The sequence below is a fragment of the Micromys minutus genome (genome assembly GCF_963924665.1).
Source record: "Micromys minutus genome assembly, chromosome: 11".
Taxonomy (NCBI): Eukaryota; Metazoa; Chordata; class Mammalia; order Rodentia; family Muridae; genus Micromys; species Micromys minutus.
The window spans coordinates 43,286,689-43,302,545 of NC_137980.1; the positions used below are offsets into that span (position 1 = coordinate 43,286,689).

At 48.1% G+C, this 15,857-nt stretch overlaps 2 protein-coding genes across 3 annotated transcripts; one reads left to right on the plus strand and one right to left on the minus strand.

Annotated features, from left to right (window-relative positions):
• Positions 1-1,969: 1,969 nt before the first annotated feature.
• Positions 1,970-4,470, plus strand: TP53TG5 (TP53 target 5; the record flags this gene model as incomplete). The annotated part of the gene is made up of 4 exons (XM_080925691.1): positions 1,970-2,017; positions 2,304-2,378; positions 2,564-2,694; positions 4,002-4,470. The coding sequence occupies 4 exons, from the start codon at positions 1,970-1,972 to the stop codon at positions 4,468-4,470; spliced, it is 723 nt and encodes a 240-aa protein (XP_080781817.1).
• Positions 4,471-9,827: 5,357 nt separating this feature from the next.
• SYS1 (SYS1 golgi trafficking protein) lies at positions 9,828-14,424 on the minus strand. Of its 2 annotated transcripts, none has more exons than XM_080925473.1 (4): positions 14,069-14,424; positions 13,664-13,900; positions 11,957-12,024; positions 9,828-11,016 (listed from the first exon to the last, which is right to left on the minus strand). In XM_080925473.1, the coding sequence occupies exons 1-4, from the start codon at positions 14,324-14,326 to the stop codon at positions 10,776-10,778; spliced, it is 804 nt and encodes a 267-aa protein (XP_080781599.1). In that variant the 5' UTR covers positions 14,327-14,424; the 3' UTR covers positions 9,828-10,775. The 2 variants fall into 2 exon arrangements, with proteins under 2 accessions (XP_080781599.1, XP_080781600.1); XM_080925474.1 differs by having other exon boundaries at positions 14,032-14,169.
• Positions 14,425-15,857: the final 1,433 nt, after the last annotated feature.

A 15,857-nucleotide genomic window follows, 5' to 3' on the forward strand; every position in this document is an offset into this window, starting at 1 on the left:
CAGAAGAGGCATGCATGACAAGCTGGATTTAAAAGTATTGTTTCATTGATTTGTCCTGGGTTGGCATGGGCCAAATTCAGCTCATCTGTTGTATTTATAAATAGTCTTCTTGCAATAAAACCATGCCCACTCACATACTATCTGTGGCTGCTTTATACAGAACCAAGGTAGGCAGTTACAGCTACAGCTAGAAAGTCCCACAGTAGCACCCTTCACAGAAGATGACTGGCTACTTGCCGGTCTGGCCTTAAGAAAGTAATGAAAGCTGGGCTTGGTGGCTCACACCTTTACTCCCAGCACTTGGAGGCAGAGGCAGGCAGATCTCTATGAGTTTGAGGCCAGCCTGGTCTACTGAGCTAGTTCCAGAACAGCCAGGACTACATAGAGAAAAATTAAAAGAAGAAGAAGAAGAAAAAAAGAAAAAGAAAAAGAAAATCCTGGAGAAAACATTAGCAATGCAAAGGTAGTCAGGAGTGAGAGAGAAATTTCCAAGTTTCTCCTATTGTTTCGTGGTCTCGGTTGTATTTGCATCTTCTTGCCCTCCAGTCTGAATACAAATTCCAGTCCTAGTGTTGGTACCACATTTGTTTAGACATGACCACATGCTGGCCATGGACAGAAAGAAGATTCAGGCAAAATTCAAGGAAAGTATACTATAAATATTGGCTAAGTTGAGGGAGACAACTAAGAGAGAGAACTAAGACAGCTTCCTGAGTTTGAGGCTAGCCTAGGCAACATAACAAGACGATTATTTCAAAAACAAAATAGGGATCTGTGGTTAGAAACACATACTGCTCTTAAGAAAGATCCAAGTTTGCTATCTGGCACCCAAGCAGATCATAACTGTGGAGAGCTTCAAGTCCAGGGGATACCACTCTCTCTAGCCTCTGCAAACACCACTCCCCAACACACACACACTCACACTCACACACACTCACACTCACACACATACTCACACTCACACTCACACACACTCAGACACACACACACACACACACTCACAAACACTCTCACACACATACTCACATACACACACACACAGACACACACACACTCACACACACTCACAAACACTCTCACACACATACTCACATACACACACACACAGACACACACACACACACACACACACACCATATAAATAAAAATTACTTATTAAAACCCAAAACAGGCTGGGTGTGGTGCTGCATGGTTTTAATCCCAACACTTAAACAGCTCAGGCAGGCAGCTCTCTTGTGAGTTCAAGAACAGCCTGGTTTACATAGAGAGTTCTAGGACAGCAGGGCTCTGTCACACCAAGAAACCGTTTCCAAAAATCAAAACCAAACAAAGGAATAATAACTAAACAAAGAAATAATAATTTATGATAAGGAGCATTCTAAATTATTTCTGTTCCATCAGTAAAATGTATAATATACACACATGCTATATGAGGGATACTTGCTTCCACCCAAATGTAAGCCAGTCTGCAGCCATACCACCCACACTGCCTGATTTCGTCTGAATAGAAGCACATTTCATTCTAGGAATTATACAGAGAAGCAAAGGTTGTGCCCTGGCTGCAGAGAGGAGCAGTTTGGGAACTCCCATTTTCATGGATTGACTCGTCAGACCTACATCATGCTCTCAGCCCCACCACCTACCAGTCATGTGAACTGATAAACTACATAACCTTTTAAAATTTTAGCTTCACTTAAAAAGAGGGGCCCATCTTTTTACTTCCTAGGGAGGTCGCGACCATGCACACTGCCTGCCTCATACTGCATTTCTCCACAGACGGGTGTGGCCTTTTGACCCTCCACCCTTCATCCCTGGAGACATAGCCTGATGCTGTCACACATTTCAGTGATGTCACAGCTCCCCTGCCTGGCAGCTCCAGCACCATCATGTGTTACTCAGCCCAAGTGCTGATGTGAGAGGGGCAGGGTGCAGGCAGCACAGAGTCCAGTCTTGCTCCTACAGCCCCAGCATGAGTCCATCTACAAAGAAGAGGCCGAAGAATAAAGTGGCTTCTAAGGTCAGTCCTTGTGTACTGGGGCCCAGGCAGTCCCTATAGAAGGGATCTTACCAGAGAATCCAGCCACACCAAAGACAGTCTTTCTGGCCTGTGGAAAGGGGGAAGGTGAAGGATAAACGGAGACTGGCAGAGTTAAATAGCTCTCAGTTCTGTTCCAAACCAAAGTTACAGGACTCCAGTCTAGGACTGGTCACACCATACTTGGCCAAGTGAGCAAGGCACAATACAGGAAGGTGAGGGGATTTCCCTATACTAGACTAGCTCACTCTCTCTTCCTATCCCTCAGATGCAAGATGAGAAACTGCAGGACAAGATAAACCAGCCTGTGAGCAAAGTAATTGAGCGGAACCGACTTAAAACGGTGAGATGTTTCATTTTAGCCCCTGCTTAGGGAAGCCAACCCCCACCTGAAGTGTTACCCCAGGTGCTAGACCCAGTGACCTATGGGAGCCGGCAGACCCAGTCCTGGGCTGAACAGCAACAGGCAGGGGACAGAGGGCTCTCCTGGGAGATCCGGGAACCTTTCTGGTTTCTTGACCTTGGCAGGTATTAAAAAACTTGTCCCTCTTGAAGCTATTTAAGAGCTCAAATACCCGGATCCAAGAACTCCATAAGCTGGCCAGAAGGTGCTGGAATTCACTACTCAGGCTTTCAAAGATCCTGCAAATCTCTTCTAGGTAAGCTCTGCCCACACCCTGTCCTCATACATTCACAAAATGGCTGTCTTTCCTAGAAACCGGCACTGTGGTGAAGGGTTGGAAACAGTGGCCTACTTTATAGAAGGGCTCAGTGCAACAGGTATTTACACAAGCTAGTTTACTGACAGGGCCTGAAGCTTGGGAAATGAACTGATTCCACTTGGCCAGCTGAACTGATAATTGGTAAAATGAACACCTGTTTGAAGTCATTCCCACCTCATATCAAAGCTGTGGCTGTAACAGTGGCAATTGCTGTGTGTGTCAAGTGTGTATGTAGGAGGCGGGGGGGGGGGGCTTTCTTTTTGTCCTCTCCCTGGCATCCTAGCCCAAAGACTCACTCACTGACTGCCCTACGAATCGGATAATCCATGCATCTTGCTCAGAACCTGACTATTCGTAGGTCACTCTAGAATTTAAGGAGCATCTTTACAGGTGCCTGCTCTCTGCTTGGCATGTTACATATGCACCCCACTTAGTTCCTTCTTCACGACAATCCTAAGTACATTACAGCACCCCATTTTTATGGTGGAGACCCAGGGTTCTGGGAGGTTACACGTCTCGCCCTGCCTGGATGATGTGTCTAGCATGTCTGTCTCCAAAGCCTGCTGCAGTCTGCTGCTTCTCTGCTTCCTATTTGGCAGATTTCTGACAGCAGGCAGCCACTGGCAGTCACTGCCACCAGCCAGAATGAGCACGCACGGGGCTTACTCAGCTGGCAGTACTTACTGCTGAGGAAACCTCCTTTTGGGTAAAAAACAAAACAAAACAAAACAGCTGTTAATCCCTTCCTAATGTTCTTTATGTGTTGTGACCTCTCAGATACAGGTGACCAGGAAGCCCAGCACTATAAGGCTCAGGGTCACAGAACACCATAGATTTTAAAGGACAGAAACATCTCTTAAAAACAGTTGTTCCTAACTAACCTTGTGAGGGGCATCTTACCTTCATCCCGCCTTCTCACAGGACAGGTGAGGGTGCTGGAAAAGACTCCTCAGAATGTCAAGATTTCTCAGGATATATTTTGAAAGAAACACTGGACAGCATAGTGGCAGGTGCCAACTACATATTATCCTTAGGCTCCTCAAATAGGGGTCATGCCATTTGACTTCCCAAGGTCTCACGTGCATTGTCCAAACTAGTCTTCAATCTACCTCCAGGCACTAGAGACATTTTTCAGTGTAACTCTAACAGGCTTCCTGAACCAGCTATATAGAAACCACCTCAGGACTGGGTTAGAAGGACCCTCTTAGCCTTGCTCTGCTGATGGCCTTCCTTCTCCCTGTCAGGAACAATGACGTCTGCAAGAAAGCGAAACAAAATAATGCAGAAGTCCAAGAGGTTAGGGTCCTTGAGAAGAAAGCAGACTCTAAGAATCCAGAGTTCATAAAGGAACCTATGCAAAAAACATTCAAGGAGTGGGAGCCCAAGCAAGGGTCTAAGGGGTCACCTGCAGCAGGGACACGGAGAAAAGGGCAGGAAAAGTCTAAAGTCTCCAAGACATTAAAGAATGGCTTGCAAGCCAGAGCCCAGAAGAGGAAAGCATATGTTAAGAAGCCCCGAGTTGTCTTCTTGAAGACCTACCGTCACAGAACTCCCATGGAGGACGTGAAGTCACTGGATATAACTGACCAGTTGGTCTGGTTTGAGGGGCTTCCCACACGCATACACATTCCAGGGCGCCGGATCATGTGCAGATTGTCTACCTTACGGTGCCTCAAGCGTTCCTGCACCCGATGCTGCTCTGCATCACTCTGAGCTGCCTATGTACCATCCATACAAGGTAAATGTGACAGTACCGTTGCTTGGCCAGGGGAAAATGTGCCACTCGGCCAGGCTCACACTCAGGGCTTTGGGTCTTGGTGACCTGTGGCTGGCAGTACTGGGAGGCTCTATATCCAGAGAGAGGAATCTATTGACCAAGTCACACAGCAGGCTAATAGTTGTGCTGAGGACACATCTTGGTGTGACTCTGAGCTCTAGGGAGTTGTGAGACCCGATATGTACCATCTCATATGAGGAGGTCTCAGGAGAGTGGGAACTGCTGTGGCTCTGAATCTCAGTTGATGTTTAAATGTATGGAGAAGTAGCCAAACTGGGCTTTGCTGCGTCTCCTCTCTTCAGGCCAAATCAACTCTGATTTATTCACATTTTAAATAAGACTTAAAGCGAAAAGGAAGTTCTTAAAGCAAAGACAACAAGAAGCTCTCCCCTTCATGGGTTGAGGTCCCCATAAAAGGAAGAGGCTGACTGAATCTTGAAGTCCATGTTAGTGTTTCCCTTTGGCAAAACCAGATAGCTCCAACTTGCCACAAAAACCGGAGCACCCAGGCCCTGTGCCCGCTCGCTGAACAACAGCGCCCTCTAGGGGCGATTTTCATAACCAACATGACTCTGCTTGCAGGTGGTGTGTAACCCTGGATGGGAACTTTAAGTGTGAAAGAAGTAGAGATCCTGCTATCAGCTTAGTGGAAGGAATAGTCAAGAAAGTCCAAGTCTACAAATAAAATCTCCCCTATGGTACTATCTGAGGCTGACAGTGGCATAAACATGGAGCAAAGGTATCCTGAGGGAGGTGTAGGGGAGGAGGTTGGGTGTGTGTGTGTCATGAGTCTCTGCTATCCTCCTCCATCCCTCGGCTCCTAAGGTCATTTCGTAAAACCGGAACAGAAAATCTACCAAGCTGTGTCTTTGAAGCTCCCCTAATTCCCCCACAAGGTGGTTCCTCTATGAAGTCAGAGACCACTTGTCTCCTGGGTACAGGTGCCTCATAATGGTCCTGCAATCCAAGGAGAGGCAGAAACCTGTATGTCTAAACAGCAGATGACTCACCAGGCTTGCTCAGAGAGGAGTGGACAGAGAAAAATCTACCCTCCGTCTCCTGGCTCCTCTCCCTTCTGTTTTCCTAAGAGGAGAAAGTCACCCGAAGAGCCTGCCTTGGCCAATGGAGTTTTCCCAGAATCCAGCTCACCACTGATCATCAATGTATGTGGTGTTGATAACTGGGCCTCCTGGGTCACAGGTCATCGATCCTGTTGAACCGCTCTAACCTTGGTCAGGAATCATGGGAGCACCAGAGCAGGTGGGGGTAGGCACGGTGTCCTTCCTGCTGCTCAGGTATGTTCACCCCTGAGCCCAATCCCTGGCTGACCTGACCTCCTTAGTGTCCCAGCTGTCAGTGGGAACCACAGGGCCGTGTACACACCACTGGGGATGGGTAAAGGAACCCAGGTCTCCTTCAAAGACTATAGCCCTTCTTATATTCCCCTGGAGCTGGCTTCGATGAGTGTGCCCTCAGGTAAGGTGCCGGGAGGGCAGGCCCACAGAGCTCTCTGGAGAAGCAGACAATGACGAGTTCTCCCTTGGGAGGGAGAGGGCTGGGAGGACAGCCTCAATTTCCCCTCACACTGCTGCTCCCTACTGCGCCTGGCACTGCCACCTATATTAGAGGGGCAGCCTGAGATCACAGACCAGCCAAACATGGCATCAGGAGTGTCCCACTATATTGTGCTGCATCTGAGTACTCAGTGTGTATATCACCACCCCCAGCATTTCCCAGCACCTCCTCTCCAGCTATTTGCCTGCTCAGTGGTCTCTGGGTCCCATCAACCTTGGTAAATAACCTTTCTTCAAGCTCTCTTTCCACCCTCCTGTTTATCAACCTGAGACTTCACATCAGCATCCCTCAGAGGGTACAAGCTCTATCTTCATGGCACCCTGTTCAGGGAAGGACTCAAGTATAGGCCTGAGTGGAGAGGCCTGGCCAAGGTCCACATGTAGCAGTCTGCATCCAGGGGAGGAGATGGGCTGAGGCCTGTGTGCAGAGGCTGAGGTCCACCATGGCCTAGGGAAGGACATGGTGGAAGACACAACTTCTGCCTCCCAACAGAACTTCTTCCAACTTGGCCTGGTCCCCAAGCCCTGAACATTTGTGACTGTCATCTGCTTACATCCTGTATTTTGGCCCCCCTTCCTGTATTTAACCATTTTAGTCTGAGCTTCTTCTGGGTTTGTTAAGAGCCATTATTTGGGAAAAGAGTATCTCAGAAATGGTGCCAAGCTCACTCTGTAAACCAGGCTGGCCTCCTAACTCAGATCTGCCTCCTCTGCCTCCTGAATGCTAGGACTGAAGGTGTGTGCCACCACTCCTCACTATTTCAATTACTTTTGTTTTTTAAGAGACACTAGCTGGGAGAGGTGGGAAACAGATTCAGGGATCTCCAAGAGTCCAAGGCCACCCTGGCCTATATAGATAGCACTTGCCAAGGTTACAGAGTGAGACCTTGTCTCAAAAGGACCTGGGGGTGGGGTACCACTGTAGGAAAATAAGTTTGTAGGGTGATGAAGGATCTTAGCCTTTCCCTAAACTCCTTTCAGTTTCGTGCTGTAATAACATCCCAGGCTTGGTTCTGCTTCTCCCTTGTGGGCCACTACCTAATTGCCTGCAAATAAGGAACTAGCTGTCGGTTTCCTAAGATACCCCAATTATCTGGATCAAGGTTGGGATGTCGATCTGAATTGTTAATGCCCTAATTCTTTGTGGGTTAAGTGAATAATCATGAGTTGGGTAAGGCACTGATACAAAGTCTCCTCTTCAGTAAAATGGGTATTCAGGAGGGAACCTGCTAACTTTTAGAATCATGGGTTGTTTCCTAATTTCTAGGTCTGTGCTACACACATGGTATCTCATGAAATTCTCACAATAGTCCAAAGAGATGAGTACAATCTGACCCGCACAGTCCTGAGCCCCCTACATACATACATGATTCAGCCAGCTGTAGATAAAGCTGCCCCTCCTCACTGCGTATGTAGGCTTTCCTTGTACCCTGAACAATACTGTATGCCCCAGCAGCACACTGATAGTGTACCATCTGAAGTACGAATGGGTGTAGATGGTTACGTGGCAACACTACAACACTATCCTTTGCAGGGGTTAGGGTTAGAGAGTATGAGACAATCGCACTCCAACGAAAGCCAGGACACTAGGCTCCCATGCCACTCTCCGGCCTCAACACTGTTTCCCTCAGCACTTGTCACAGTCCTACAAGCCGTGATGTCTAGTCTCTGATTGCCCTTTTGGTCAGAAGAAAGTCACCCTGAAGCCACAGAGAAGAGCCCCAGAAACTCAGCTTCCAGGACAGCCTTTTTGAATTATGATCCCTTCAGGGCTTGAGGGCCTAAAACCTTCTCTCAAATCCTTCCCTCCAAGATGTCTGCCAGTGCAATCTGGTTTCCATGTAGTTGATCAAAATGGAGGTGCCTAGAATGAGCTAGAGGTGTCCTCGAAGCCATACTCCACCCCACCTCACCCCCATCTTTTGGGGTTAACTGTTTTGAGTGGCAATTGCACAAGTCTCCACATGACTCTTGAATTCAGGTATTAGGTAGTGAAGGGAGAGGCAGGGTCAAGATTTCAAGACTCCAGAGGAGGCATGTTCATTCACTAGGAAGCTGAAGGTAGGTTTTAGACTGCAGCCTCTGGAAATAAACACAAGGCCTGCATTCCTACCTCACTTGTTAACCTATGGTCCTTGGGCACTGCCTATCCATTGTTTTCAATAGTTATGTCTGTGATGCTCTAGTCAACCCCATCTACAGGGATGCAGTGAGCTCTGTCTATGACGGCTTCTGAACCAGTCAGAACTTACACATCCTATCGCCCTCTGCTGCATGAGCTTCATGCTACCTCCAGAGCCCAAGTTCTGAGGCTGACAAGTTCCATAGTTTCCTCATCTGAAAGATAAGGATGATGTGACTTCCAACCAAAGTTATCACGAGAAGTCCCTAGCCCACCACTAGATAGACACCTGTTAAGCATTTATTATTAAAATGATGAACTCCTGAAGACTGGAGTTCTCTATAAACCATTCACACTGTTGCTTCAGAAACTGTACATGCCTTAAGGTCCTAAGACTCATGTGTGTTACATGCACATGGTGTCCATAGGTAGAGTGTGGGTACGCACACATTCGGAGCCCGGAGCAGGGTACACAATTTTTTCCCCTATCACTCTCTGCCTAATGTCTTGAGACAGGCATCTCACTGAAGTGTAAACGTGTCATTTCAGCTAGGCAGGATGGTAAGCTAGCTATGGAGATATGCCTGTCTCCCTGCCCTCTGGGGGAGCTTATATTATTTTTAATCAACTGTTACTCATCTTAGTCATTATATTACTGGGATAAAAAGAGACTTTTAAAAATCACCTTGGTTCCTTTGGTGATTTTGCAATTTCCAAAAATCAAATTAGCAGTCAAAGGACACAGGCTTCTCATAAAACAACAACAACAACAAAAAAAAAAAAAAAAAAAAACCCATGCAGGAAAAGAGGAACTGCTAAGAGATGTTCCTGCTTGGAACAACAGAATTCAGTCAAGGAGGCAGCAGCCACGCTCAACTGTCTAAACCATTCACTAAAGTCGTGTTGCTTCTGAGTTATATTAAGGAAGAAACCCACCAATCCAGCTGGGCCCAGGCCCTGCAGCCAGCGTGGCCACAACCCTGGGTTTTACCCTCACCCCTCATCCCCAGGCCTTACCCTAGCTCACCAAGTCTTTGCCCAGGTACTTTGTCTCAGATTCTCATCCGCCAGCTCCAACTCCTGCTCTACAGGGCTGAGAGCCGAGAGGTAAGAAGGGCTCCCTGTGCAGGAAGCAAAACTTAGCCGTGAGACTCGGCTATCTTGGACAAGCTCCAGAAGCCAAAGAAATATAACAAAGGCTTCACAAAAAATGTATGCTACTGTACTTGTTCAGGAGTCACAAGAGTGTGTGTCTGAGGGGCTGGGGCAGGGCAGTGCACCGGCATTGGTGAGGCAGCTGCCAGGGGAGGATAGGACATGCTATTGCTTGTTTTCTTGCGATAGGGATTCACTATAACCCCTGAGTTTGTCATGTTGTCCAGGTTAGCCTCAAACTCATGATCTCCCTCCCTCAGTTTCCCAAGTCTTAAGAGCAAGCAAGTGCTACCACACTTTCTCTGGCATCTAGTATTTTACCTGAATGGAGAAATAAACTCAGGGGCCCAGGAAAGAAGAAATACTAATTATTTATAGCTCTTGTACACAGCTGATCTCTCTGGGTCCCAACAATGACATAAGTACAAGCCGAAGTGTGGAAAACAGTGTATTTATGTGCCTAGGAAGGGCAGCTGCCAGCCCCCAGTGGGAAGCACTCAGAAGGAAGCGCTGGCCTCAGCAGGGCCTCCAGCACCGTCAGTACACCCTCCCCAACACAGAACACAGGACAGCAAACAGACTCTCGCCACAATGGAGGCACAGTAGAAGCTGGGTGCCTGGTCATTTCCAGAGAGCAGACAGTGGCTTTTATTATGAAGCTAAGGCTGGGAGGGATGCTGGGATCTTCTCTGGGTCCTGTGACTTCTGACTTGCTGTGCCGAGAGCCAGCAGCAAGGCAGAGTCCATACAGGGAACTGGAGGAAGTCAGTCATGGCTTCTTGGACTCACAAACACATACACAAGTGCGTGTGTGTGTGTGTGTGTGTGTGTGTGTGTGTGTGTGCGTGCGCGTGCGCGCGCGCATGTGTGTCTAATGGGGCACAGCTGTGCGTTTTTCTTGTGCTTGATGCCTCTCCACCTGCTGTCCTCTCTGTCAGCAGCCTAGTACTTTGTACCTACATCTCTTTCTGTGGCTATGGACCCAGAAATCAAATGTCTGACACACAGAGTCACTGTGGTTTGGCAACATGGCAAAGGTACCAGCTGTCACAGGGCATAAGACAGACGGCGAGAAGAGTGGTTTGTTCCAATCAGATATCCTTGATTTTTTTTTCCTTTTTAAAATGACAGGCTGGTGACAGTATGATGGCTCGTATGACATGGTTCCGGATCTGTCACTACCCTCCATGAGGCCTCCAGATCTGAAGGCTTCGGCAGGCAGAGGCCATTCTTGCCTCTGTGATCATGGCTGCTACCTGCCTTTATGACAGGACCTCACTATCTCTCCACCAACAGACTTCACATTTCCAGGGTTCCTCTCAGACTTGGGCCAGACCCTGTCTGGAGGTCTGAGCAGCCCAAGGTGATGGGGCATAAGTGCCAGCAGACTCTAGACACTGGATTTAGGGGCTGAGCTGAGGGGAATCTCCTTGAGCTCCGTCCGCATGCACAGGTACTCCCCGATGACAGCCATGAGCGCAATGCACACAGCTTGGACCAGCCACCAGGTCAGCGCCGAGGGGAAGCGGGAGCTGTAGAGCCAGCAGCCCAGGAGGTGAAAGAAATGCACAGTGACAGTGAAATCCAGGCACTGCTTCCCTCGCCGAATGAAGTACAGCAAGCCCAGGGCACTGTGGGGAGAGGATAGCAGCGAGTTGTCACTGGGTTGTCAGGGAAGTGGGGACATCATGGTGGTACATGAGAAGCAAGGGTTATCCTTTCCGATGCCTAGAGAAGCCTACTGGGTAACATCAAGAGTGGATCTGATGGAGGGAGGGTGGGGTGGAGTTTGATGATAAACAGCTACCCAGGAACAGAACAGACTGCTGGGTTCTGGAAGGTATACAGGGTCTATGTAAGATGCAGATGAAGGCTATTTGAATCTAGGCGAATCTTAACAAAGCTTGGGATACATCCATTCCCTACTCCTCAAGAAAAGCCGGAAGTCTGCACATTTCCCCATGGTCAGTGTAAAGTCATGATGTAAAGGACAGGACATTGAAGGACTTCCTATGGATTAACAGCACTTTACAGCTATGAGGATTCACCCTACTTTACTGATGAGCAAACTGGAGGTAAACGGCCACAGTCACTACAGCAGTGGTGAGGCAGTTGAAGGTTCAAAGCCAAGTGAGTCTGATCTTAAGTCTAAGATCTCGGTCCCTGTGCTAAAATGACCCTCACCAGACAAGCAATGGTCATGAGTGACCTAGGATGCTGAAAAGTCCAACCCCCAGTATATACACAAGAGTCTGGGGCTGGGAGAGAGAAAAGTAACGCAAGCAACAGCACAGAAGAAGAATGTAAGCCATTTCTCCCAGCTTCTGGTCCAGTTCTTCCCTTAGCTCACACCACAGGAAAGTATGCCCTTAGACAGCAGCACACACACAGTGAAAGTTGAGCTCTGCACTTAGTTCAGAACAGCCAACAGTGGAGACCATGACAGGGCTGGTCCACAGAAACAGGCTCTTGACTCATCTTACTACTCCCAAGAAGAAGTGCCAGCCTGCCTCATGCTTAAGTTTAGGAAGTTAGACCCCAAAGGTAAGTAGTGGAGCTGGTGATACTCACCAGGTAAGGGCGTTCAAGACGAAGGACATCATTGAGAGCCGGCCTGGAGGGGTGGAAAAGCCCAGGATCTGAAGGGGAATCACAAAGGGAAATATGCTAGAGACCTGGATTTGTGCAGCCAGGGTACTAGCAAACAGCCTACGGCACAAGCATTCCTCCCAGAGTACAGGAGACAGCATGGTCTCCTCACACACATCCACTATGGGATCTCCTCTGAACCTCGAGGTACATGGGGAGGTACTATTATTCTTTTACAAAAGATTCAAGAGTTTAGGGAAGTTACCTGAGGCAATGCTGTGTCTAGATGGCAAGAATCAAGTCTAGAAAGTATGCTTAGCAAACTATGATTCGTAAATACAGTTTTATTGAAACGCAGTTCACAGCTCTTTTCTGATATTGTTCAGGATTGCTTTTGTACTATAAGGGAAGAATTGAATAACCAGGGCCAAAAAACCTTTACTACCTCATCCTTCCAAAAGCTGTTGGCTGAACCCCAAGTTGGGACTCAGGCTGTGTATATCAGACCACCCTGCAACAAAGCCTGATTCCCATATGCACTTATACGAAGGAGGAAACCTCCCCAAGGTGCCACCACCTAACATTTGGTATGTTTACAACACTGTGGACAGGGTACTACTTAGTATCTGTGCTGTACTTCAGCTTGCAGAGGCCTTTAACACCCATGATTTCACAATGCTACCACTGTCTCTTTCCACAGAATTCCTTACCCCAAAGGCTGAGGCACACAGCAGCGAAAGCAAAGGCTTCATCCTAGGTCGTCTGGACCGGGAACTTTGCTCATTATCAATTGTCAACTGTCACTGCCTCTCCTCTCTCACAATCCTAGGCTTCCACTGTATCTTACAAAGCATAAAGGTCCTTCTGGAACTTTAAACATTTTACTGTAAGTGACACAACAGGGTTATCCTGCTCACTTTCCAGAAGATAAAAGGGACTGGAAAGGTAAAACAACTTCCCTCAGCTAGACTGGACCCTAAGCACAGACAGACTCTACTACAGCTTACCACCTAATACCAACAGTCTGATATTGTATACGGGAGAGGAATCATTTGCCCAAGTCACACAGCCAACAGAGTGAAATTTAAATAGACCTGTCTGACACCGAGTCTTAACAGTTCCCCACTCCATCACCACAGATGCCCCCTATCTATTTCTCTTCCCACTGTGGCTCCTGACGATCTGAGCTGAGAGAAAGGGAAGTCATTTTTCTAGAGGGTCTCAAGAGTGTTATTTATCATGTTTGCCCGGGACACAAGTCTGTTGACTGTAGTATCTGCTATGTGTGTTCAACCACAAGCTGCACAGACCCCATAGTGGATGCATATGAAGAGACCATTTGTGTTCAGGCCACAAGCTGCAGGCAGAGCTAGGAGAGCTACGAGGCTGAGTGCAGCCGCAGCCAACACAAACTGTAATGTCATTTAAAACCCTGAGATTTCGTTTGTTTGTATCTCGAATGCGCACGCAGTTACTGAGCGTGAACTTTGTAGATCAGTACTTTGTTTCCCAATATCTATCTGCCTCCCTGTCCTCAGTCGTTCTGTTTTACAGATGGGCACGGGCGTCGGGGTAGTACATTGAAATCCTTTTTTTAAAAAACGTCCACAAAGTAAGAAAGTAGCCCAGCCGGATCTAGAGCTCTGGGGTCCCTGACCACAAAACCCTACTCCATTCCGCTAAGCCTACCTCCGCGTCGAACATCTGGTCCAGGGACGGGCTGCTGCGCACCAGCGCGTCCACTAGCGCCAGCCACAGGCCCAGAGAGCCATAGTAAACCGTCTGCATGAGCACGATCTGCGACAGGATCAGCAACGGGTCCCACACGTAGCTGCGGAACTGACCAGCCATGCCGGCCGGCGGGGCTCGGCAGCCGCCCGCGCCGGTCAGTGCCGCCACGCCATCGTTCCGCGGCCGCCGGACTACCTGCGGGAAGACACATGGAGCTTCAGTCGGCCGGCCGGCCGTCGCCTTGGCAACGCCGCGGGAGGGAGGAGGGCCTGGGACCCAGGAGCGAGCCCATCCCGGGGTGGGAGAGGCGGGGCGGGCAGACCCACCCGTTCCGGCTGTCGGGCTTCTCCCGGGTTCACTCACCCGCGACCGGCTAGAAGACAGAAGGGTCTGAGCGCGGCCGGGCCTCGGCGGTGGACTCCTGAAACTGCGCTGACAGACAGGACCATGGAGCGGAGGACCCGCCAGCCTAGAGAGGCCGAATAGCTGCGACCCACAACTACCAGGCCAGGAAGCACTTCCGGGGAAGGCAACCGAGGGGCATTGCGCAGGCGCAGTGGAAGCATCCCCACGCCATCCAAAAGGGCCTATGCGAGCAGCCCGGAAATAAGGTTTGCACATGCGCAGCAGAAAGGATGAAGGCAAACGGAAGTAAGGCACAGAACCGTGGATCTTGCGCGCCCTCTAGAGGGAAATTTCAAAAAACAGCAGGTCCATTCCTAGGAAGGAAAAGGGAGGAAGGTCTAGAATAAAAAAACAACAAAACCATTCACTATTTGAGGGATGGGAAGATGGCTCAGCGGGCTAGAGGCTTGCCGCCAAGCCTGACGACCTGCTTTTAATATCTTGAATTGATTGCCTCCTGAAAGCTATCATCTGATTTTCGCACTCACACAAATTCAATAATAACAAATTAAAGGAACTTTTTTTTTTTGAGATAGAGTCTCACTATGTAGCCCTGGATGGACTGGAACTTGCCAACTTGTCATATTCCAGGTCCATATAGCTCACAAGGATCCGATTGTCTTTCCCTCCCAAGGAGAAAATTATTTTTAAACGTTGACTATTTTCATTTTAAATTCTGTGGGTTTTTTTGTTTTGTTTTGTTTTGTTTTTCCTTAGTAAAGAGCTTTCAGGCTCTTCTCAATTTTTTCTTTTGGCCACAGCTTCCATTATACACATGTTTAAACTAAAGGCCAGAGAAGAGAGGCAATATACTGTCTTAAAGACATAAAATTAGCCAGATGGTGGTGGTTCACACCTTTAATCTCAGCATTCAGGAGATAGAGGCAGGTGGATCCTTGTTTGCAGCCAGCCTGGTCTACAGCACGAATTCCAGGATAGTCAAAGCTGCACAGAAAAAAACCTGTCTTTAAAAAAAAAAAAAATCAAAACCCTAAAATAAATAATTAGTTAATAATTAAATAAAGTTAGTGGTTAGTGGCAGAAACAGGCTTTTTGTTGTAGTTTTCTCAAGACAGGGTTTCTTTGTGTAATCACCCCAGGTGTCTTAGAACTCGATTTGTAGACCAGAATGGCCTTAAACTCACAAGAGATCCACCTGCTTCTGCCTCCCAGGTGCTGAAATTAAAGATATATGCCATACCTCAGCAAAGCAAACATAATTCAAGTGTTTCACAAGGTTGAGTTTGTATCTGTTGGAGGCTGGGCAGCTTCGGACTCATGAGATATTGCCCTGCACTCACTCACCGCTCCACTTGATGGCAGAGGCGTGGCAGGGTGTTGAGGTGGCCAATCCAATGGCAAGAAAACACAGCTTCTGCAATCACACCTGAGATCACACCATGACCTTGACTGCCTCTGCCTCCATGTTTGGTTTTTTTTTTTTTTTTGCTTGCTTGCTTGTTTGTTTTTGTTTTTGTTTTTGTTTGTTTGTTTGTTTCATTTATCTCGGCCTTCTCTGAGACTGAGTAGTGGACAGTCTGTAAATATTTGTCCAATGAATCAAGAACAGAGAAAGGGCAAAGGCGAATCCGTGACTCACTTGGTTTCTGTTCCCAGAGACCCAAGTTCCCCAACTCCAGAGAAGAGCACAGGAAGAGAAGTGAATGCTTCTTGGAAGAGTGTGGGCTTTCAGGCTTGACTCTGTCACTGTGTGGCAACTCCCCTCTTTAGAACTCAGCTTCCCTGT

Excerpts from the sequence above, each read along its gene's own strand:
- SYS1 (XM_080925473.1), bottom strand. The coding sequence starts at position 14,326 with ATGTGCAAACCTTATTTCCGGGCTGCTCGCATAGGCCCTTTTGGATGG. Across the intron at positions 12,025-13,663 it reads ACCAGATGTTCGACGCGGAG|ATCCTGGGCTTTTCCACCCC; the intron begins GTAGGCTTAGCG and ends ATTCCCCTTCAG. Across the intron at positions 11,017-11,956 it reads GTCTTGAACGCCCTTACCTG|TGCCCTGGGCTTGCTGTACT; the intron begins GTGAGTATCACC and ends CTCTCCCCACAG.